Here is a 22,894-nt window from a genome sequence, read left to right as displayed (position 1 = left end):
TATTATATATGTTTCCCGCGTATTATTCGGGTATTAATCTAGTTCGGATATATATTAGCTATTAATATATTGTATATATAATAATTAAAATTATTGGGTAAAAAGTGTAAATTTGTGATGGAAAACCAAAAAGTGTAAAATTAAATTTAAAGGGGTATTTTTTGTATAATCATAAAAAGTATAAGTATTAATATTGTCATTTAAGAAAGATAAAATAATTAAATTTGATCTAATGATTCTAAATCAAAGATGAAATTCATCCAAGGGTTCTTGTTTGTTTAGGAATGAATTTATCACCTTGTTATATATATATTGGTAGATTTATATGGTGTTTGGATACGCTTATAGAATAAAAATAGCTTTATATGAGTTACATTATATCATCACTCAATTCTGCCGGATCAAAATACGGACTAGCCCGTAAAACCCACAAAACAGTCCCGGGAAAAACCAAACCCGCAACAATCTGTAAGTATAATGGGCTGAGCCACGGTCTTTAAAATGGTAAAAGTTCGGGTTCTCGGGTCGGCCCGGGTTGGCCCAACGAAAACCCGTAAACCCGCCCAACCCGAATTATTTATTAATTTCGATAGGATATTATATGTATTTATATATGATTTGTTTCCTAATTTTATGCAAGTATGCAACTACGTTCATATTTTTATGCATATTATCAAAACCGTTCCTAACACTTACAAATTATAATTACTCAGACTCTTTTTTTTTTCATTCATACATCAAGCTATACAAATCACATTGTTCATCTCATCAATTGACAAATGTATTTTCTCAATATTCAACGACATAAATATCAATTTAAGTCTTGTTCATGATGATTTTAAAACTTGATTTGTAACTAAAACATAAATTTTGGTTCGTGTTACTTTTATATTTGAAACATGAAATTCGTTGATGTTGAATTAATTATATAGCTTTTGGTGAAATAATAAATAAGTGTGAAGGATTGCCATTAAAACTATTGAAAAATAAGTTCAACAATATGAGTTCATGAGTTTTGCATCAGTAGAAGCATTAAACAAGAAGGTACTTATGCATAATAAAAAAATGGTAATTGGATAGAAACCTCTTGATCTCATGTATCATTTGGTATTCACTAATTCCCAAACTAGGCCAGTTTCCAGGTAAATGTCAACCACTTAATAATCCCCTGATTATCTCAAATTTGCCTTAAGCAAGACTTGAACCCAGGTTCCCCTTAGGAAGTGACGGCTGGTGGCCACTTGGCTATTACCGAATGGTTAAAAAAAAGTAATTACTGATGCATAATAGAAAATTGAAAATATGTATATAACGGGCTAACTCGCAAAAAACCTGAGCCCGCATGCTAACCCCGACCGGACCGACCTAATGAAACATGGGCCGGTCCTCGGTTCACTTTTTTTGGTAATTCATGGGTCATAGGTTGTGCCGGGTTGAGCACGGGTTGGGTCGGGTTGAGCCCATGACCACCCTTAGCCACCACCACCAATTCGTCTCTGTAACCACTACCAATCGTCCCTATCAACAAACCGTCACCATCATCACCAACGCCGCATGCTAGTTTATTTTAAAGAAATAGTTTCTTAGATTTTCTATTTTCATTTGAAAAAGACAATTTATTTTAAAGGAATAAACTTTTTTTTTTTAAACAACCAATTTGGGTTTAACACCATGCTCTTTCATAGTGTCAATGACTAGGTTGGTTATTTGTGAAAAAAATTGTTTCAAAAGTTTTTTTTCTATTAAAATAAATGACTTTTTTGTTAAACATGATGAAAAACTTCAACTTATTAGGTGGGAGAATAGCTTATCATTCATTCTTACTTTTTTTTTTCCTTATCTTTACGGAATACTTCACCACCCTCTCTATCCTCTTTGTTTTTTTGATTTTCTATTTTCTGTTTACTTCAAATAAAAACTAATACTTTACTTAATATAACTAAAATATCCAACCACTAAAAACATTACATATAAATGTAATTGTAATTTAATATTTATTGAGATTTTTTGTTAAAGTTTTTTCGGTAAGAGTAAAAGTTTTTTTTATGTGTAGAAAATTTTTACCCTAGAACTTAATTATTAAAGACATGCATTGTTACCGAAAAATTTTAATCACTAACACTGTATTCTCGAGTTTTTATTAAAAGAAAAGAAAGGAGAAGATTGGATAAGGGAATAAAGGATTATGAATTACATAAAAAAGAGGCATTCTCGAGTTGAAAGAAAAGAAAAGAAAGTTGATAGTTAAATGTATTATTGAGTTAGAAGGGAAGGAAAAGAAAGGATAAAAAGATACAATTTTACATTTATAACCTTGTGGTAATTAAAACCTTTATATAAGTTTGAGGGTTATAATAATAATTTCACCACTTTTCCTTCCAAATCTTGCCAAAAGTGGCAAGAAAGTTTTGGGATCAAAACATCCTATTTTTCTCTTTCTTTTCCTTCCCTTTCTTTTAAAACAAAAAGTCAAGAATACAAAAATTAAAAGTTTCTTACCCTTTCTTTTCTTATCTCTTCAAAATAAAACTCAAGAATGCACTCTAACCGAATAGTCTAATACGTATAAAGCATAAGGATCACATATTGACACATGCTAATAGAAAGGGTCAAACATGAAACAAAGGCATATATACAAGGACAATTTCTGCTACCTACTCAATACCTTGATTAAACCCTAAACAACAACAACATATCCACATTCCTTCTCTTTATATACCAAAGCTGCATACCAAGGTTTCCCACTTCAATCGTATCGCCGTCATACCTTACAGAAAAATACACACACGACGCGTTTTATATTATATTTCTTAATTGTTTATTTTTATTTGGTTTTTTTACTATAGTATTTTCATTATAGAAGAAATATTAGGAAAAAAAAGAGATGATGATGGAAATTGTTTTCCCTATTGGTTTGACTGCCGACATGATGGCGAAAATGTATTAGCTCTATCTGATCTTTTTTTTCTTTTTATATATATATATATATATATATATATATATATATATATTACTTTTTCATTAGCTTTTTTAGTGTTTTTATTCGTTTTTGTATAAGTAGGAATTGATTTGAGATGATGATGGAAATTGTTTTCCCTATTGGTTTGATTGCCGATATGATGGCGAAAATGTATTAGCTCTATCTGATCCTTTTTTTTACTTGTTCAAATGTTTCAGCTCTTTTGTTTATAGATTTTATTAAGTTAATATTTGTGAGTCTTTTAAATATATTTATTAAATATGGGTTGTTTCACACCTCAAACACAAATTTTTAAATATTATTTTGTATTTAAAATAGAGTTAATTATATATATCCCTCTTAAAGCATGAAATATCATATTTAACCAAACATTGTTTTATAACCATTATACATCATACATTGAAAACTTGTAATTTGAGTATATATATTTAGGGGGTTTAAGAAGGGGTTATTTGATATTTGCCCTTGAATGCTCATGAATTTTATGTTTAAAAAACCAAAATGCGAAGAATTTTCCATCTAAGATATATATATATATATATATATATATAAAATAATAATCTATAACTAGCTTTCAGGTTTCTCAAATTCTGATGAACTGTTTACAAGACATTTGTCGATTTAAGAGGTGCTTTTCGTTTGTTTGTTGAGATTTGCGAAATCGTTAATTTTAGCACTAAACAATCTGTATTTGTTAACAAACACAAATTAAATTGTTTTAACGACTTAATTAATAAGTTGACCACTCAAGAGTTTATATATTTAAGATTAAAAGCGTGTACTGACTACTGATACAATGTCAATATATGATAGCCGTCGTCATGATTGAGCAAGTTACATGGTTTGGCTCTGTTATTTTACTCGGTCTTAATCATGAAAATAAGCTTAATACGAGTAGTAATATTTTATAAAGGGAAAAAAATGTGAGGTGTATATCACACCTTTGGGTGAAAAACTTTTTTTTATTTTTCATTCTAAAAAAATATGAGGCTCAATTAATTACTAAATATGAAAAAAAATAATAATAATAATATGCACTCGCTCTTTCCTTGTATAAAATAACTTATTATATCTTTATTATTAAATATTAATAGTTGGATGTGATTATCGGATAAAAAAAAATAAAAACTAAATAAATAGTAATTGTACCAATACGAGTAGAACGTATTGGGCATTTTGGCTTATGTTGGACATTTAATAAGTGGTTGGAGTAGTATTGGTTGGGGGAATCTAGTGGTTTAAAAAAAGAATGTATGTTGAATAAATAAGAGTACTTTTTATTATTTTAAATACGAGTAGGAGTTAATTGCAAGATGGCTTTTGTGGTTTGTACAATTTAGTAATGGGGTCTCTATTGTTGTAAAACTTGTAATGAGATCTTTGTTTTGAAATTTTGAAGCATTGATCCCATTTTAACTAAATTGCTAACGGTTGTCATATAGTTTGCATCTGGCCATCATGCGTAGGGGTAATATCTCATACAATACAAAAAGATCCCATTGTTAGTTAATTCGAAAAGAAATCTTTATTTTTTCTTGAAAAAATTTCATTACATCACCCTATAGTTTGTCATTTTATCATTTTTCGCCTCTATGTTTTTGTTTTTTTTAGATCACCCTAAGGTGACTATTTGTATTAATACACCACCCTCCGTCTAATTGTCATTTGTCTCCTTTCGTTACCCCCCCGACATGCATACCACGTGAGGGTATTTTCGTATTTTGCCACCCATAACGCCCATTTCTTCCATCCATTACAAACCCATTGATCAAAATTCACCTATCCTTAAAAATCTATCATTTTCTCTATCTTTTCTTCCTTAATAATTCTAAGGGTTTAGTGTGCTGGAATGCAACAAACTATGCCCAAAAGGTTATAGTGCGCACGAACTAACGTTTTTTTTTTTATTATATGCATAAACTTAATAAAAAATTTTATATCATGCAACTTTTTGTGACCGACCAATAAAAACCTTACACGTGGCCGGTTCAAAAAATATTTTTTTACACGTAGCAGCTCATACGGGCTGCCACGTATACCCATTGCATGATTTGAACATTTTTACTAAGTTTATGCATACAAAAGAAAAAAAACGTTAGTTTGTGCACACTATAACCTTTTTGGCATAGTTTGTTGCATTCCGGCGCACTAATCCCTAATTCTAAAGTTTTATCACCACTGTCTTTCATTCGATTTCTCTCTACAATGACTACCAACTATTTATCAGTAAATAGTTAAGCCATCACCTAAAAACTCATCTGAAAATGCAATGTTCAACCACATTATCCCCTGCCCTAAGTAATCAATCAAAATCAAATTTCATTAATAATAATAACAACAACAACAACAACAACAACGTGCTCATGGTAAGTTTCAGTGGCAGAAAGCTTTTAACGACATGGTTCAAAAGGTAATGCTAATAACCTCAATCATCGGTCTATCGAAAAACTTTCAACCTCTATCTTCGTGACTAATATATCATGGAAAGCTTCGATTAAAGATATCTGGGACTCATGTAATCAATGGGGAGTCGTGCGTGGTGGTTGTGTTCATCGCTTATAAGAAATCCAAAAGTGGTGCTCGTTTTGGTTTTGTTAGGTTTAAAAGTGTGCCCGGCATTCACAGCTCGATAGGATTAGACATTAACAATCCTTATGCTAAAGCCCTTTCTAGTAAAGGAATTGTTCAGGATAACGTTGTTTCTCCGTCAGCGAATAAAGAGAAAAATGACCTTTTTGTTATAAAAGACGAGGATTGTATGGGTTATGAGGCTGTGGAAAATTGTTTCTTGCAAAAGTAAAAGATATTGAAGTGATTAGTGATTTAATATCGTATGCGAAAGCAAGTGACCATCACTTTCTTTTTTTTTTCTTTTTTATTTGAAGATAAAAATCAGATCTCGGTAAGAAAAAGAGGAAATTTTTTTTATTGTTTTATGTGACCCTAATTCTATGTGACAAGGATGAAAAGAATATTTGGGGAAAAGGTTTTGATCAATTATTGTGAATAAGGTCGGTAAAAGTGTGTTATAAAAGTAAATTTAGATTGAAATGTAAAATAACACCCTCACGTGGTATGCACGTGAGGGGGTTAACGGTGCACGAGAAACATTCGTTAAAGAGGGGGGCTTGTAATGAAGCAAAAAGTCACCTTAGAGTGATTTAGTAATACTAAAAAAGCACAGGGGCGAAAAATGATAAAATGACAAACCACAAGGTGATGTAATGAAATTTTCTCTTTTTTCTTTATATATATTAAAAAACTACTTATCTAAACAGCTTATTAATCAATTAAAAAACTTATTTTACTCCAAAAATTATTTGTACATGTATTGTAATTAAAATTTTAAAGATAAAAAATATGGGTCTAAAAAATATATATATTACCAATAATAATTATCGGAAATGTCTTATTAATTTATATTATTTTTAATCGACCATTAAGTTATAATTTTTAATTTTTCCTTAAGAGAATATTTTTTACACATACTATATAACTATTTATACTTTTGAGTTTTTCATGATTATTAAGAATTAAATTATGAAAAATATATTTCCAGGTAAAAAGAAGTTATAAAACTTATAAATAATTAATATTAAAAGAAATATCCACAAAAGGAATATAAATTAATAGATTTATGTGTAAGTTAATTTTTAATATGAGTTAAGTGCAAAAATTGTCCATATGAATTTTTGTTTTCGCAGTTTTCATTCTTACGGTTAACTTTTGGCCCAAATCATCCTTGTGGTTTTTATTTCGTTCCTGGATCCGTTAACCCCCTCATGTGCAAATCACTTGAGGGGCATTTTTGTTTTTTCACCTATTTTCATCTTCTCCAAACAACACAACCATGACTCCATGAGTCTTTTAGAGTTACTTACAAAAATCGTCCGTGTGGCTTGTTGGTTTTGGAGTCTTCATCTTTCTGTGAACAAACCCAGGTTTTCTTTCATCTTCAACCTACAAACAAGAATTAAATCATCCGGGTTTTGAGGTTCGGTTTCTTGAACCGTTTCAAAATCTGGTGGAGGTTGGGTCGAAAAAGGAGTTTCCGGTGGAGTCGACGCCATTCTTTGAGAATCGATATATATATATATACATGTATATATAAACCGAAAACTATATGTATGTATATATAAACTGAAATATGTATATATATAAGTGTATATATGTACCAAACATTGTTGCCGGTGAAGATGGAATGGCTCCCCACCCGAAATTTTGGCTCAATGAGCCAATCCATGGCACGAATCCGGAACCCATAGGTGATCCCACATTCATGTTCGACACCATATTAATAAAATGCGGATTATTGTGAAGATTCGGGTCGTTCATGTCAGGTGGCGGTTTCGTATTTGTCGGAGGCGGTGGACGAAAGTTGGGATTGTTGTAGTATGGATACATTTTTTTTTTATAAAAGATTATGAAAATTTTATAAAAATATAGAGAGAAAGTATAGAGAATTTTGAAAGAAGGAAAGAAAGATTGAGGTAAAGAAGGAAATGTGGAGGTTAAAAAAGAAAAAAAAAATTGGTTCAAAATTAGTCGAAGTAGCCGTTGCCGACGTTCAAAAGTGGTCCACCATGCCTAGAGACGGTACCAGGAAAAATTTTGGAGGGGGCAAATTTAAAAAATTTATAAAATATAAATCTAAAAAGGGGCAAAATGTTAAAAATCCGTAAGAAAAATTTTAAAATCGATGAAAATTTTTAAAATACATAACAAAATTTTAAATTTTGAAGGCCCCCCCTTTAGGCACGCCTCTGACCATGCCTAGAGACTCTTACTTTGCACCCCGTCTCTTTCCTGCCGGCCTCACCAAATTTTCCCTCGAGAATGCCGCTTGGAGCGGTGTGGGTGGCGTCCCATTGGCGTTTCCAGACGTTCTCGAGCACTTTTTGGCCGAGTAATGTCTTGCTCTTACTAGTTTATATAAAATCTTATCATTCATTAATGGTAATTTAGTAAATCGTTTCTATAAATACTAATACGACTAAAGTTCGTTTTTATGTTACGTATTTACCTCTTTTTATCGTTGATAGTTTTGATAACATATTGTTAGTTGGGAGAATTTCATATATGTCCCATATTAACACCCTAATTACATATTTACCTAACTTAAATTAATAATTACATATATATCCAAAATTTATTTAGATTATATCATATTTATCCATTTTATTATAAAATGATTTATAATCAAGTTTACTCATTAAATTCTCTATTTGTCCTTTCCAACTAACAACCAATTACATTTTAACCGAATTATATAAGTAATTCACAAAGTGAACCCCTACAAGATCTAAACACATCTTGAAGCTGCAATTACACGTATGTGATCGGGTATGAATCAGTAGAGCAAAAGACACATACACACACTGTAAGAAAGTTTTTGTATATCTAAGTAATAATAGGGATGACAACGTGCAAGAAAAACCCGTAACCAGCGGATACCTATTTGTCATGGACCGGGAAATTTTAATAAATTTATCTGTGGATACGATACGGAAATAAATATGTAACCATTTGCGGGTCGCAGACGGATAAGGGGTACACTATATTCGTCATGGATAAATTTGCGAACTCGTATTTTTTTTAGCAAAACTCTAGCTTGAAGTTTTTAGGCTACTTTTAAAGATTGGCATAAATTCATAATGATCCATTTTATAAGCAAATTTATGTAAATAATGCCAATTTATTGTATGAAATATTATTGTGCATTATAACAAGAAATACAAGCAGTTAGGGGTTAACTAAACAAATAATATGACATAATCATCTTTTTAAAGGCAAGCAAGATTATAGGTCTATTTCCCTATGAATATGTGATTATAAATCATTTTATAACACAATGGATAAATATGATATAATCTAAACAAAATTTATATATATATAATTATTAATTCAAGTTGGGTAAATATGTAATTAGGTTGCCAACATGAAAAAATTTTCCTTTTACTTTTGATTAAAAATAAGAAATAAATTTTATTTTACTACTCGTATTTTTGATAAATGGTTTTTATTTTTGTTACAATAATCAAAGTTTCCCTAAAAATAACATAAGTTTGGTAGGTGAGATTGTGAGAATATCATCATATCTTTTAATTAAAAAAATACTCGTACAATAATAAAGTATATTAATATAGCTTTTTAACCTCATTTTACCAATTCAATCAATCAGTCAATCAAATCTGATCTGATGGAGCTCACCTTGTTCCTAGGAAGGCTTCTTTTTGCTTCTCTCTTCATATTATCTGCTCATCAAATGTACGTATAATTATCAGTTTTATATCACAGATCTGTTTTTGTTTGATTTAAGTTTTACTTTAATGTACGTATATTTTTCAATGTAGATTATGTTGTTGACTTATGTTTTTTTTTGAAAGGTTGTTGACTTATGTTTAGTACTATGAATTTGTTCTTTCAATGTTAGTAATATGACATATGGATACTTATTATTTCGAGGTTTACATGAGATTTTATGTTGAGCTGCTGGTTGAATCTTTGGTAATCGATGGGGTCCTGTCGAGTCAACTTTGTGTGCTTGGCAGGAAAATCCGGAGCAATTGGATTATTAGGCCGGGGCGGGTGGGAAGTCATTTCCCCTTGGGGTTTATTTTCTTGAAACCGGCGTATAGTTAGACAAGTTTTTGGTATATCATTGACGTCAGTAACAAGTTAGATTGATTAGTTGATAGTTTTACACTGGATTATTATATGAAGTGTAGGATAGAAATAGAATTATGAGGTTGAGGCTAAATCGGGACCGATATTCTGGAGGAGGACCAATAACTACTATAGCACCTCTAGAGCGGTGATATCGTTAACATAGAGTGTTAGTACTCTGATCTCTTGACTTATCGTTGCAAATCTTGTTCACTAGATTTGGTAATTAGTGCATTACTATATTTAAATGTCCTATTCATCTTTAAAAAGTGTCCTGAAAAAAAATCAAATTGCTTGTTGCTGGGATGGTGGTATTATATTATAAATGTTTTTTGTTTTCTCTGCTGAAAACTATGGTGTGTTTGAAAAGAAAGTTTAAATGCAGTGCTTTGAAAAGTTGCTAATATACTTATACAACTCAATATTCTTTGTGAACTGGAATGGTTGTGTATATTTAAATGAAGAAAATACATGAATAATGTACTAAATTTGGGCATTTAAATGTGGTTATGTTGTGCTATTTAACTGCCATGAATGATTGGCTTTTTGGATCATTGACTCATCGTTCATCACAAAACAACCTCAATGTAGATAGACAAATATACTGTATTTGACTATAATAAATTAACAGCTATGTGCTACAATGCCAGATATGATGGTCTTGTTTACCCTCGTGTCTTCTTTATTTGTTACAAAACCACTCAATATTCCAAGTTATTCTGTTTGAATTGTACTTTTTAACAAAGATGGGTTTTTAAGATTGAGGAATAAGTTTTATTTTATTTTATTTTCTGTTTCTTTCATAGATTTCTTTTCATTCCTTTTAGTTAACATATAACATCTTATGGAATAAGGAACTAAGGTTAATTTTACCTATAATTTGAAAACATATAACTATATAAGGTAAAGCATAAGAATGATGCTTTGCGTTATGTCAATAATATGAATTTCTTTATGATCATTTAGAGAATGGTATTTATCAAAATTGATACATGATATAAAAAATCTTCTATTTGAAATTTTGAATATTATATTGTTCTGGATCATGCCAGTAGCCTTCAGGTCCACTGGCATCATTTCCCCACCAAAATTTCATTGAGGGGACACTATGGATGACCAGTTCGGAATAAAGTTCATGGGTTCAAATCTAGGGACATTGCACTTTGTCTTTGGGGGTTTTGCTAACTCCATAGGATGGAAAATGATAGGTGAACATTGTTTGGGGCTGGTCCTTGGGGAAGGGTCAGGTAGTGTCCAATGACTGCAGATTTCATGTTTTGAAAATTGTACTGGATCATGATCGTATACATAGTCGTTTTTAGTTGCTTTTGTGAATGTCAGGTGCTGATGTTGGAATTGTTCCTTCTTTTAGGTATAACGAATTTGGAACTGATGGAGGGCCCGCTGTTAAGATTCTTGAACCAAAACTCAATGTCTTCACTAAATTGATTATCTCTAAAACTGGCATAGAAGTTCCTGAAATCGATGTAAGGATCTCTCTGTCTTTGATTATGCTATGTGTTAAAACTTGAAAAGTCAAGTGATGTCTTCATTTAAAAATTGAAAAAAAAAGGTCCAAAGGAGCCACACATGATGATCATAGAATATATCTCATTTATGCAACTAAAAGTGTTGGTTGTTTTTTTAACAGGTAAAAAATGTAGTTAGGGCAGTGATTGTTCTTAAAGGCTTCGGTGGAGTTTTTTTCGTATTTGGTACTTATTTTGGTGCAATTTGTCTGGTAATTATAATTTATATTTAGTTTTTCATGTCACTACAAGCTCTTATTGTTTGCTTCCATAATATAACAGCCTCTGAAATTTTTAATCCACTTGCAGGTTCTACACCAGCTTATATTTACACCTATATTGTACGATTTCTACAACTATGATACTGAAGATAAAGAGTTTGGTCAACTTTTTACTAAATTTACACAGGTTAGATTTTGACTTTTTTTTTTCATTCTTTCTTTTTTTAAAATATTTTTATATGTGTGTGTGGGTGGGTGGGTGGGGTTGGGTTCCTTTCCACGTAAAACAAAATTTCCATAATTAGCGTTCTTGTAGTTCCATTGGAACTGAGACATTTTATTTGCTACAGCGTTAGCCAGTGTATAAAACTTTATTTTGATCTAGTCATTGGGACTGTTTTAAGACTTGCTCGTATCATGTATTTTGTTTTGACCCATGTTAAAAATGGATCAGTTCGTTGTTAAGTTTTAATGCATCAAACCGGTCAAATAGACAATGTTAGCTTAACAAAGAGACCGTTCAAATAATGTCAATGCCCAACGTGTATTCTAGTGCATAAAATGTCCTTTAGTCTTTTAACATCAGTTTATTAACCATAGTAGCACCATTCGAACCTTTTGTCAAAAAAATTTTCTGTGAACCCGGTTTGTGTCACCTGTTCAATTTTTAATATGTTTTGACTCATCCCATTACTGAACCAACAGATCGCCTATACTGCCATCTCTACTTTATAGCACTTGGTCAATTTTCCAGAAACCTAGGAGTCCTTTTAATATTGAATGGTTGCTGATTGATTTACCTTTTGAAAGCAGAATATGGCTTTGTTGGGAGCATTGTTATATTTCATAGGGATGAAACACTCAATATCACTGCGCCAATCACGGAAGGTTTCCAAGACGAAGACAAGCTAGTTGTGATCTCCGTTGATCACTGTCAAAGTGCTCAGCTTAGATGACATCCTACCTGTAAGATACTTAGTTAAACAGTGGGCTGAATCCCTTTATAATTGATTATCGAAACGATGATTGTATTTTTTTTATTACTCCATATACACTAGGGGACTAGATGGGGTTCATTATTTGTGATTTAAACTTGTCTACCCTCAAATGTGGGGGTGATTCATAATTGTATCAAATTGAATGTTCAGTTTTACTGTGTTTATACTATTCCAGTATTCCCTTACAATGGTCATCCCTCATTCCCTCCTATTATAAAAGCTGAAATATACATAACTAAATGTAGCTGCAATGATACTGTATGTAATTTATGTATGGGAAGTTCTATACATCTTTTGGAAATTCTAATTTTTGGAGAAATGGTAGCTTGTGTTATCAGCCTTATAACAAAGCAAAATTTGTAGATTTTTTTCCCCCGGTTACAAAGATGTTTGATGTTATAACAACATTGACGTTTACAAACAAAAGTGAAGTCAAATAGTTTAGCGTTTTGCTCAATGGACGACATACTCAAATCATATCTTAGTTGTAGGATGAGCTATCTGTTTAGGTCTCTAACATATTTTGCTAATCAGAGTCTATTTTGCAAAATTTGGTATATGACCATTCTTTCCCAATGTTTATGTCCATGAGTTTGTAACAAGTACTTCAATGCAAACTTATACTAATTACATAGAAGTGACTCAAATTGTCATTTTGTTATACTAAAAAAATAAATTTTCTTAATGATATGTAATGAGTTTTTTTCACAAAAAAAAATAGAAACGTAAGTAACGTCCAATGCTGTCTTCCACGGGTTTTGGGTCCCAATATATCGACGGTGTATGGGAAAGTTAATATGTCACAGATTGGCCACAAAAAAATAAAATATAATAATGTCACAGATTGGCCAACTTAATCAAATTCGTTATCTTTAATATTTTATTTTAGTTGCCGGCTTGTCAACATATATTTCCATAAAAATCAGATCTTTCTATAAACCAACAATTCCAAAAAATCAACTAAATCAAACACTCTTTAAGCCAGAACAAAAACTTAAGCAAAGTGGTAGAAACCCAACAAAAACTACTATGTAAAAATTTTAGGTGGTTAACTAGTACATCCCTAGTTATTCTTTAGAGTCACAAGTCTTAGATTTGATTATTTGGAGTGACAAGTCTATAGTTTTTTTTTTTTGAATCATTTTCAACGGCTCATGGTCTACAAGTCATAATTTAGAATACGTGTAAGACTTCACTATTGTATGATCAGGTGTTTTCTGATGTTAAATACTGACTTATTGTTAAAAAAAACATCTTGGGTGGTCACGTCAATGGTCGGGGAACAATCATAAGGATATTTTAGTAAAACCGTGTACATCTAAGTTAAAAGATTTGTAATTTACCGGGGTGTGATCATTTGAACGGGGTGTGATCATTTGAAAACTAAATTTTTTGTGAAAACTAGAAAACTGACCAAAACACATTGTGATCTGAATTTAACACAATGTGCTTATAATTTTTTTTAGAAAACACATTGTGTTAAGTTAATGTCACAGTATGTTTGAACAATTTTTTGATTTTCACGCGCTATCAAAAACAAACTGTGATTTAAAACTTGGCACAATGTGTTTTTAGATTACACAATGAAAACACATTGTGTTTTTAGAAAACACAATTAAAACACATTGTGTTAAATTCAAATCACAGTGTGTTTTAGTTAGTATCTTAATTTTCACATAAATTTTAGTTTTCAAATACATAAACCCCATCTTTATGTCAATTTATTTGATCAACTGATTACAAGGACTAAAATGGTGACAATCTACTAAACATGGTCAGAAATGTAACATATTCAATAAAATTGGACTTGATTGAAAGTAATCTAACAGTACTAGTTAGTTTCAGGACTTCATGTTTAGGGCTTAGGGTTTTTCAATCGGCAGAGACAAATACTCAAAGTAAGTCACAGTTGTATGTATATATAATTTGTTGAATGTTATTGACTTATTTGAATATGATTTTGTGTTATAAATTATATATGCTTATTATGATACAGTATAACATATGTTAAGTTATATAACATATGTTAATGTTATTCCTAGGAATCATTTTTATGTTTTCACCGAACCATTTCAATTTTATAGTCATTGTTAAATGGAATAATCATTGTCTCAGTTCACGTGATGCGGGTGGCTGGTGGTGGTGTAAGAGGAGGGTGATATGTAACTTCTCTTTTTTTATCATTTTTTAGATTGGGATGGGAAATGGTAACGTGGCGTTTTCTTATTGGTGTTACTTAATCTTAATGGGGGTGCAAGTTTTGGTTTATTTATAGTTTAGATAATAACTAGAAGTGTGCCTGCGTTGTGCTGTGGTAATGAATTGGGAGAAGACTGCAATGGGTACAGTTATGTGTTCAGTGACAGATATGGTGGGGTTTTTTTTTTGCCAAGGGAGATAGCGTGCTCCGGTTTTGAGAGATATGAGTGCATAAAAGTGGGGAAGTAAAATGTGTTAATTTTTGAAATGAAATTTGTGATTCGATTATATGGTAAGGCCGTAAGGGGAGGGGGGAGGGTAAGTGAGTCACACACAATGTGCTAAAATGGAATGAGGAGCAACGTGGTTGTTAGGGGTGGGAGGGGTTAAGGGTTACGATGTGAGCATGTAGGTCGGTGGTCGTGTAGGCTAGGGAAGAAAACGAATCTTTCTCTGATTTTTTGATTTTGTATTGGGTAACCTTCATTTGCCTTTTGGTAAATCGACATTGTTGTAAATTTTGGTCTGCTTTTGTTTGTGATATATTGACTGGTATTCTGGTTATTGTAGATCTAAAAGAATGGGAGAGAAGAAAAAAAGTGCTACGATTTTAATAAGGCTAGTTTCAGCAGCAGGAACTGGTTTCTTTTATGTTAAGAAGAAGAACCCGAGGAAGATACCGACTAAGCTTGAATTCCGAAAGTATGATCCTCGCGTTAATCGGCATGTCCTCTTTACTGAAGCCAAGATGAAATGATTAAGCAACAAAGAGTACTCTATGATGGTAACCTTCAGATATTGCCTCTATTTTATGCTACTAATAAAAAATAACAGGATCCATGCTTTGTATGTTTCTTTATAGTTTTTGTATGACCAGTACTACTTCAGTATATTGGTAGTTCTGTTCTTTAAATTTGTTGCTGATAGTTTGTGTTTTCTGGGAATTTAGATGATATGATGAAGGCTTATCTGCTGATTTTGTTTTTTATACTCTTAAAGAACTCATCTGATTGTGTTAGTGGGTTTTTTTTACTTCTGATAAGATCAGGACTTAAATAGTTTTTTCCCGATACCATCGTTGCTTAAATGAAGGCTTTGGAGGACTTGCTGTGATTAGAAAATGAACATTTTAACATGTAAACTCATAGTTGAAGTTTTGAAATCCAAAAATAGGACAATTTGAAGGCTCGTCGTTGTTTAGCCTTATTTTATTTGCTAGGGTGTGATAGAGGAATCACTTTTGTGGGTCAGTGGTCAATCAGTATCAGATCTATGCAAACCATCCCCTCCAAATACACAACCAAATCTTTAAGTGTTTTAACATGTGCATTTTAAATATATGCCCATAAAGATCGTATAAGTATGACAATCTATTAAGTTCATATTTCTAAAGCACACCACAAATAAGCAGTTTTTTGAAAATCAACAAACCAGATCACAACAAAAAAAAAAAAGAGGAACAAGAAGCAATCTCTTCACTCATTGCTAGCAATCAATTTTGCAACAAAATACAATACCAAAACAAGCCAGAAATCCCAGTAGTGTCAAAAACCATAGCTATAGAACACAAACTGTTCAGAAAGAAAAAAAAAAAAGAACACAAACTGCCAAAGGCAGAACTCTCGATCACTTTACATCGGCTGCCAGGCTCAAGTCTTCCTCTTTGATTCCAATATTTGAATAAGTGACAGCAGTATATCCACTCGATGAATGCTTCTGTTATTCTTTACCTGCATGCAGGATAAGAAGCATCATATTTGAATAGATTAGATGTATGTTAGTCCAAGTATAGGTAATAGTGACCCTTTTGTGAGGTTATGTTTTAATATTAATAATAGTATAAGTTGAAAGAGACAGTTTTTTGGCTGCCTGACCCATAAAAATATTAGCGGTTTATCTGAATCCATTTTGAGCAGTTGCTACAATGTAGGCTTGACTCTATTTTAAGGTTTAAGCCTCGGATATATGTTGATAAACCACCACAGAGAGAGGACTGATATATACCTCAACAATGAAACACATCCAGTTGTTATCTCCATGGACATCTGTTACACCTTTTAAAATAGTCAAACCCATGCTTCTTAGCGCTTCCGTGATCTCCAAAAAATTGACACATTCGACACTCATTATCTGTTGACATATCAGCCAAAATGTTGGAAAAAAATGAAATTGTTTCAGGTTTTTCCAGTGTTACAAGTCAAGAATGTACCTCTACCAACATTTGCCCATCGATGCCAATATTTTCGACAACTATAGGACATACTTTTAGCTGATCTCCTACTTCTATTGCCCAGCTCGAACCCTGCTCATGAATAGAGGGTGGTTGTATGTCTGTTTCCTTGCCGGCCAACTGCAGATTAGTACTCAAATTAACACCTTAAAATATAAGGCAACTATTTTCTTATGTTTAGAAGCATTTTGTTTCGGCCAAACCGGTTCTATATCTGTCTGGTTCTTGGTTCCATAATTTAGTTTTGGTTGGACTAGTCCTATTATTCTATTAATGACCGATGGGCATTCCTAGACCTGTTAACATAGACCGTATTAAAAAGAACGGAGAAGCTTAGCCATACCTTGAAATCGGCGGATTGATCTATTTTATTTGTGTGCTTCATGATACATTGCATAAAATGCATATGCTTGATTGTTCGTTCCAATAGCGAGTCTATACTACACTGCATTTGTCATACAAAAGTGACCTTTTTAACTCAAATTCCCAACAAAGAACCATACAGCATAAATGATAATACGAGTTAAATTACCTTTGATCCGCTGGGAACAAGCTGTCTGAGTTCCTTAAGTCGGTCTTGAATCAGTTGTCTATCCCTAGGGCGTGGCTTACGACTTTCACCAGGTCTAGCTCGTTTTTTCCCTACCTTAGCTTGTTCATGGGGTCTCTGTAACTGCTCTAATGACTTTGACAAATTTTCATCATTATAATTGCAATAAACACTAGCTACGACTGCCTCCAAAAGATTTTCAGCACCGGATATTTGTGTCAAATGACTGCTAGCGCTTGTTTCTTCCGGCATTTGGTAGACTGTTAGGGTCTCCGCAGTCATCATTTCCGAATTGTAACTATTATTTTGCTTACAAAATGCTGGCCCTAATGCTTCAAACAACTCATAACCCGCAGGAAACTTGAAAGACTCGTCATAATTAGTTTCTGAGATATTTATCATTTGGTCATTTGAACATGCGGGCCTAAACCAGTCCAGATTTTGATCCTTGCAACTTGCAGATTTGGTGAAAACTGATTTTGGGTTCCCTAGTTTTTGATGATTGTTGACTGTCACCGCCGTCCACATATCTGACCTGTTCTTCTCTCTTGTCACTCTATCTTCATTTACATATGTGTGAGATCTCACTGAACCTGAAGTAGTAGACAAATCTGTCTGCAAAAAGGTTACAATTACATAGTAAGACTGGAATTGATCAGTTCATTAGTTAATGGAATGAGATTTCCACCTCTATATATTTCATTTGAAACAATATAGTGGGAGAGAGTTATACCACGCAAGGAGAGCAGTCTGTGGACGCCATTATAAAACTTTGTATCTCGAGAAATATCTCTCTGATGTGCTTAACGAGGTTCATATCCTCAGTGATCTGCATGATTTGTATCAAGGGCAAAGCTTAAGAAACAATTAACACGATCAAGGTTTTTTTTTTCACGCCTCGAAGGCAAGCGCTTACTGACAAATATATGAGTGTAAAGTAGAACTTGAAGCTGCCTTACAGTATCCAAAGAGCCGAGTTCTATAACCCCATATTGACCAACAGCAACAAAAAGAACAGTCTGCATAAGCATAAACACAACCAAGAAAAATGGATGACCGTATGGGAAAATAATCCATATAAAGGTGTATCCAGGCCAGATTTTAGCTGTTTTTAGTTTGATAATCACATAATTTATGTTATGACATTACCCTGATCGCGGCTATATAGTGTGTGTTCCATCCACCAACATACTGAAAATATAACAATCAACATAAATTGTTATGTAAAGTGTATCTACCAGGAGCTATAATCAAACAGAAAGTCAAACATGTTACACAATTAATCCAGAACAGACTCCCTGACAAACAGTATTTACTACTAGAATGTAAAACTTAAGAGAGGCTTTAATATAACAACATTTATTGATATAAAGCTGTTTTCCTCACCTTATCTAACGAACATGAGCTATTAACAAGTTGATGCTCGGATATCCACAGATGTGTACCCGTGGCTGCAACCCGTCCTACAATCCTGCCCGAAATATTACACAAAACATGCATATTGATCGTGATTAATGATGCATTGGATGCATAAACAATTCAAACATTGTTTGGCTTTAAACAACATACCCTTCCCCTACAGAATATATACGATTTGACATCCTGGCAATTGCTAGTCCAAGATCTTGGGTTCCCAACTCATCATCCATGCTACTGGTCCAGTTAATCTTTGAACGGTTGTGTTTCTCATTGTTGTCGTAATAAGCACCTTCCCAAGTCAACAACCTACAAATATTTCTTGTTTTAAAAAGTTTTCAAGTATAGTTGCATATCTGCCCTCATGTCGAAAATCTGACAGAATTTCAGTCCAAGTAGTTAAACTACACGGCCCTATAGTTCGTTACCTTGGATAATCTTAGGCATTTCATGGCTAGCAAAGAGTTTTTCTTGATGAAAATGCTACAGTTACACTACAATTTGCAATAGTATTCTATTTTGGCACTCTCTTAAGTTTTACTGCTTCTTCGCATCAAAGCACGATATACAGTGGATCACACTCTGAAAGTTACTATGATTTAGACCTCAGGATAAGTGTTTAGAAGATTAACACTGTCAAGACTTCATATAAAGCATAATAACAGATATATACACAAAGTGTGATCAAAATCTTTGTCGACTCGGGTAATCTACTGATCTAATTCTATGCAAGTTTAACATATGTAATTTGACTCAAGTCACAAAGATGCAATACTAAAAGTTCTTAAAAGTGATCTTACATTCGCGGTTGATGCTCGAGTTTCCAAAAGACAGCATAATTCCAGTCAGTGTTAAAACACAGATTCTTGAGTTGTTGATGTAATTCACCACCAACCATCTTGTTCTTCCCCACTAGCTAGGCTAATAAACTATGAACACCCCCCACCCCACCCCCCAAACAGAAACTAAATATGAGCTTTTTATCCTCTGCAACTCTAACTAGCCCTGTAAGAACCTCTACCTGCCTGTTTCCTTCTTAACCCCGCTCGACGTTTTATCGGTGGGCCAACTGTTGGAGTAAGAAGACTACCCAATCCCATGTCCCTAACCACTTAATTAAAACCCCAACCCAAACCTCTTAAAACTTAATTTCACTAATTTAGTAACAAGTCTACTAGATTAACTTTCAAAAGATCAACCTTTACACAAACTTTGACAATACTCAACAACTTAACCATCAAAATTTGAAAGAATCTAAGCTTATAAAATCAGTTACAAATAAAACAGGATGAAAAGACAAACCACATAAACGATCTATGTAATTTACTGTTTTTGTGTAAGCTGAGTGTTTAACTAATATCAAAAGACATCATTGAAAAAAGCATAAAAATCAAAACTTTTCATGAATTTTTGGTAAAAGAAATATACCCAGATGATCAAAAGTTTACACACACAAAGAAAAAGTAGTTATATTTTGTGGGCTTTTTCATCTTTCAAACTTCTGTTTATAAGACTTTTTTCACTGTGAAAATTTACAACTTTTCACCCTCTACTTCATAAAGTTGCTAAATTGGTACAAGAAGTTAAAAACATGGTGCCACTTGGGTTGATATCTTTTTGGGATTTATGAGTCACCTTTCTTTTTATACATATTCTCATTGATATGGCAAACACCATGATATGGGTAGTGAAAAAATGTTTCTTATCTCATATTTGTCACTCAATCTTTATCTCAAAAATCCTATTAATACCAATGATTTTTATAGCTAAAAGTTAGAACACCAACCAAACACAAGTCCATTGATATCTTCTCATTATGATCCATGATAACTATTTACTTTTTTGCTGATTAAATGTAGTGCTTATATGAGATCAGTAAAATGTTTAGGTAAATTCCAAAATACAATGTGGAGGGGAAATAACTTGGTGTTGTCATTTTTAGTGAAACAGAAGATAGATATACCAAAAGTTAAAAAGTTTTATTCAGTTATAGATGATGACATCATATCGTGTTTGTGGTAGTTGTATTCACATCGTAATAGGGAAGAGTAGTCTAGGAAGTTCAGTTACTAAAATTAGGCAATTAGCTATTAACCAACTCGGATTATTTCCTGGAGTTTTTTTCTAAAGTAGTATATTTAATAAATTTATTTATCAAATTAATATATTTTAAAAATATTTACGTATAAAACCTAATTTAACTAAAAATAAAAAAATCCCTAATTATTGATTAAAAACAAATCACGGCACATATAAGGCGGAATAAACTATCTTGACTTCTTTTTATTGTTACATACTTACATATATATTTGAATAACAATTTTTTATATATAAAATATCAATACACATCTATATTTTTAATGCAATACAATTTTATAGTTAATCTTTCCTTGCAAGATCTTTGTGAGTCTGTACAACATAACATTACTCAATGTTATGCTCGATATCTAGTATAAAGATACAATTATTCAAATTGTCAACAAACATATGATTCACGACATTTTCCGATATTGGCTATTTGTTTGCGTCATGCGTCTTAAATTATGATCATATAAGACCTTAGGCCATATCAATTTAATTGTTGTTACGTTATTCTCAATGGAATATACTAATTTTTAGTTGTGTTTTTAGGCACTAAATAGGAGCGAATGTATGTGTTGCAATTGGATAAAACTTTTTGCTGCTACCATTTTGTCTAAAAATATAAATTGACCCAAACCAGTGTTTCAAGCTAGAGTATTTCTTTCAACACATTAATACGTAATGTTGATGTTCTGAGCATGACCATTTGTATTGCTATTGGTGTTCTGTAACTTATTTATTAAAATTCCACATATTCTAATGTACAGGTAGTTGTGACTATTGCAATGTTAGTTGGTTTGAAAAGTTCTAAGGTGTTATATTTTAAATTAATAAAATATAATATTTATTTAGGTTTTATACTAAAATGGTAAATATTTTTAAAAGTATACTAATTTGGTAAATAAAATTTTCCATTACACTAATTTTGAAAAGAATCAACCTCTTGCCGAAGTCTATTATAATAAATTTAGTTCATATAAACAAAAATAACTTCATGTCGTATATTAATTATATTAATAACCTCATGTTTATAGCCAGACTTTTATATAACTCTAATCTCATAAAATTTTCTTCCAACTTTATGATATGTCATATCTTGTTGGTAGAAAAATTATTAGGAGAATCATTTTTTTTTCTACACGTGCGAACGGGGTCTTGATTATGTTGTCTTAACCGTATACACGTTAAAGATTCCCTCACCCAATACTTGGTAGGGGGGAAACCCCCTATTAATTTACTTGAAGACACGACAATTAATAGAGGTAAATCTTACACTCTTTGGGACTCGAACTCAAGTTTTCCATAATCCAAGTCTTCATTGGAAAGACTTTCCTTCGTCAGATCAATTGAAAGGATGTTAGTGCTCTAACATTAGTTAATTATACAAGTTTTTAATGACTATAAACGAGCAAGAAAATAACTATTACAATTATACAAGGTTGTAACCAAGGTTGTGAAACTCGGGAATTAGGAGCGGATCGGCGAGGGGGGAGACAAGATTTTTTTAAAATCTGATCGAAATTGGATCGGTGAATAGTGGGTTTTTTATGTATAAAATAATAGTTCATGAAATTATATGCAAGAAAAAGTTAAAAATATATATAAAACTTCAAACTTAAATACAACATGATTTTTCAACTTAAACATAATTGTCTAGAAACAATAACATAATTAATAAAAGCCTAAAAAAAGAAAAAAAATGTTGACTTTGGTTGACCCGATCCGATACAGCCGAGTCTTGACCGATATAGTCCATTCTTGACCGATACAACCGAGTCTTGACCAAGTTGGCCCGAGTCTGGAACCCTGACGATTTTCAGATCGAGTATGGCAAACTCGTATCGTCAGTTGGCCGATACACGATCCGACTTGACTGTACCGGGGTGTATCAGCCGAGTTTCACAACACTGGTTGTAACTATATTCATGCAATAAACTCATAATAATAAATGATAATACTACATTACTACTTGAAAAAGAGTATTTTGTATGATCAATATAATAGAACCAAAACCTAATCGCGA

The 22,894-nt window shown here is 32.3% G+C and overlaps 3 protein-coding genes and 2 non-coding genes across 6 annotated transcripts; 4 read left to right on the top strand and 1 right to left on the bottom strand.

Moving 5' to 3' along the window:
- Nucleotides 1-2,877: 2,877 nt before the first annotated feature.
- On the top strand, nt 2,878-2,963 carry LOC122594748. The gene has a single exon (XR_006323104.1). It is a non-coding gene; the product is annotated as a small nucleolar RNA Z102/R77 (small nucleolar RNA).
- A 104-nt stretch (nt 2,964-3,067) lies between these two features.
- On the top strand, nt 3,068-3,153 carry LOC122594749. Its single transcript, XR_006323105.1, has one exon. It is a non-coding gene; the product is annotated as a small nucleolar RNA Z102/R77 (small nucleolar RNA).
- Nucleotides 3,154-9,089: 5,936 nt separating this feature from the next.
- LOC122593284 lies at nt 9,090-12,579 on the top strand. The gene is made up of 5 exons (XM_043765675.1): nt 9,090-9,247; nt 11,019-11,133; nt 11,298-11,387; nt 11,485-11,583; nt 12,210-12,579. Exons 1-5 carry the CDS (start codon nt 9,180-9,182, stop codon nt 12,306-12,308), a joined length of 471 nt encoding a protein of 156 aa, XP_043621610.1. The 5' UTR covers nt 9,090-9,179; the 3' UTR covers nt 12,309-12,579.
- A 1,623-nt stretch (nt 12,580-14,202) lies between these two features.
- On the top strand, nt 14,203-15,581 carry LOC122593975 (50S ribosomal protein L33-like). Its single transcript, XM_043766449.1, has 2 exons — nt 14,203-14,292; nt 15,164-15,581. The coding sequence occupies exon 2, from the start codon at nt 15,174-15,176 to the stop codon at nt 15,348-15,350; it is 177 nt and encodes a 58-aa protein (XP_043622384.1). The 5' UTR covers nt 14,203-14,292; nt 15,164-15,173; the 3' UTR covers nt 15,351-15,581.
- Nucleotides 15,582-16,045: 464 nt separating this feature from the next.
- Nucleotides 16,046-19,743, bottom strand: LOC122592659 (transcription factor EMB1444-like). Of its 2 annotated transcripts, XM_043764942.1 has the most exons (11): nt 19,590-19,743; nt 18,943-19,098; nt 18,760-18,844; nt 18,523-18,564; nt 18,333-18,392; nt 18,107-18,202; nt 17,356-17,988; nt 17,167-17,268; nt 16,803-16,943; nt 16,598-16,723; nt 16,046-16,323 (listed from the first exon to the last, which is right to left on the bottom strand). In XM_043764942.1, exons 1-11 carry the CDS (start codon nt 19,685-19,687, stop codon nt 16,243-16,245), a joined length of 1,620 nt encoding a protein of 539 aa, XP_043620877.1. In that variant the 5' UTR covers nt 19,688-19,743; the 3' UTR covers nt 16,046-16,242. The 2 variants fall into 2 exon arrangements, with proteins under 2 accessions (XP_043620877.1, XP_043620878.1); XM_043764943.1 differs by lacking the exon at nt 18,523-18,564.
- Between the last annotated feature and the right edge of the window lie 3,151 nt (nt 19,744-22,894).

The sequence above is a fragment of the Erigeron canadensis genome, chromosome 3, assembly GCF_010389155.1.
Source record: "Erigeron canadensis isolate Cc75 chromosome 3, C_canadensis_v1, whole genome shotgun sequence".
In the NCBI taxonomy this organism is placed as follows: Eukaryota; Viridiplantae; Streptophyta; class Magnoliopsida; order Asterales; family Asteraceae; genus Erigeron; species Erigeron canadensis.
This window is presented reverse-complemented; position numbering and strand designations above follow the sequence as displayed.

Coding starts and splice junctions, on each gene's coding strand:
- LOC122593284 (XM_043765675.1), top strand. CDS start 9,180: ATGGAGCTCACCTTGTTCCTAGGAAGGCTTCTTTTTGCTTCTCTCTTC. Junction 11,134..11,297: donor TAGAAGTTCCTGAAATCGAT/GTAAGGATCTCT, acceptor TTTTTTTAACAG/GTAAAAAATGTAGTTAGGGC. Junction 11,584..12,209: donor TTTTTACTAAATTTACACAG/GTTAGATTTTGA, acceptor TTTTGAAAGCAG/AATATGGCTTTGTTGGGAGC.
- LOC122593975 (XM_043766449.1), top strand. CDS start 15,174: ATGGGAGAGAAGAAAAAAAGTGCTACGATTTTAATAAGGCTAGTTTCA.
- LOC122592659 (XM_043764942.1), bottom strand. CDS start 19,687: ATGGTTGGTGGTGAATTACATCAACAACTCAAGAATCTGTGTTTTAAC. Junction 19,099..19,589: donor CTCGAGCATCAACCGCGAAT/GTAAGATCACTT, acceptor AAATATTTGTAG/GTTGTTGACTTGGGAAGGTG. Junction 16,944..17,166: donor ATCAATCCGCCGATTTCAAG/GTATGGCTAAGC, acceptor ACTAATCTGCAG/TTGGCCGGCAAGGAAACAGA.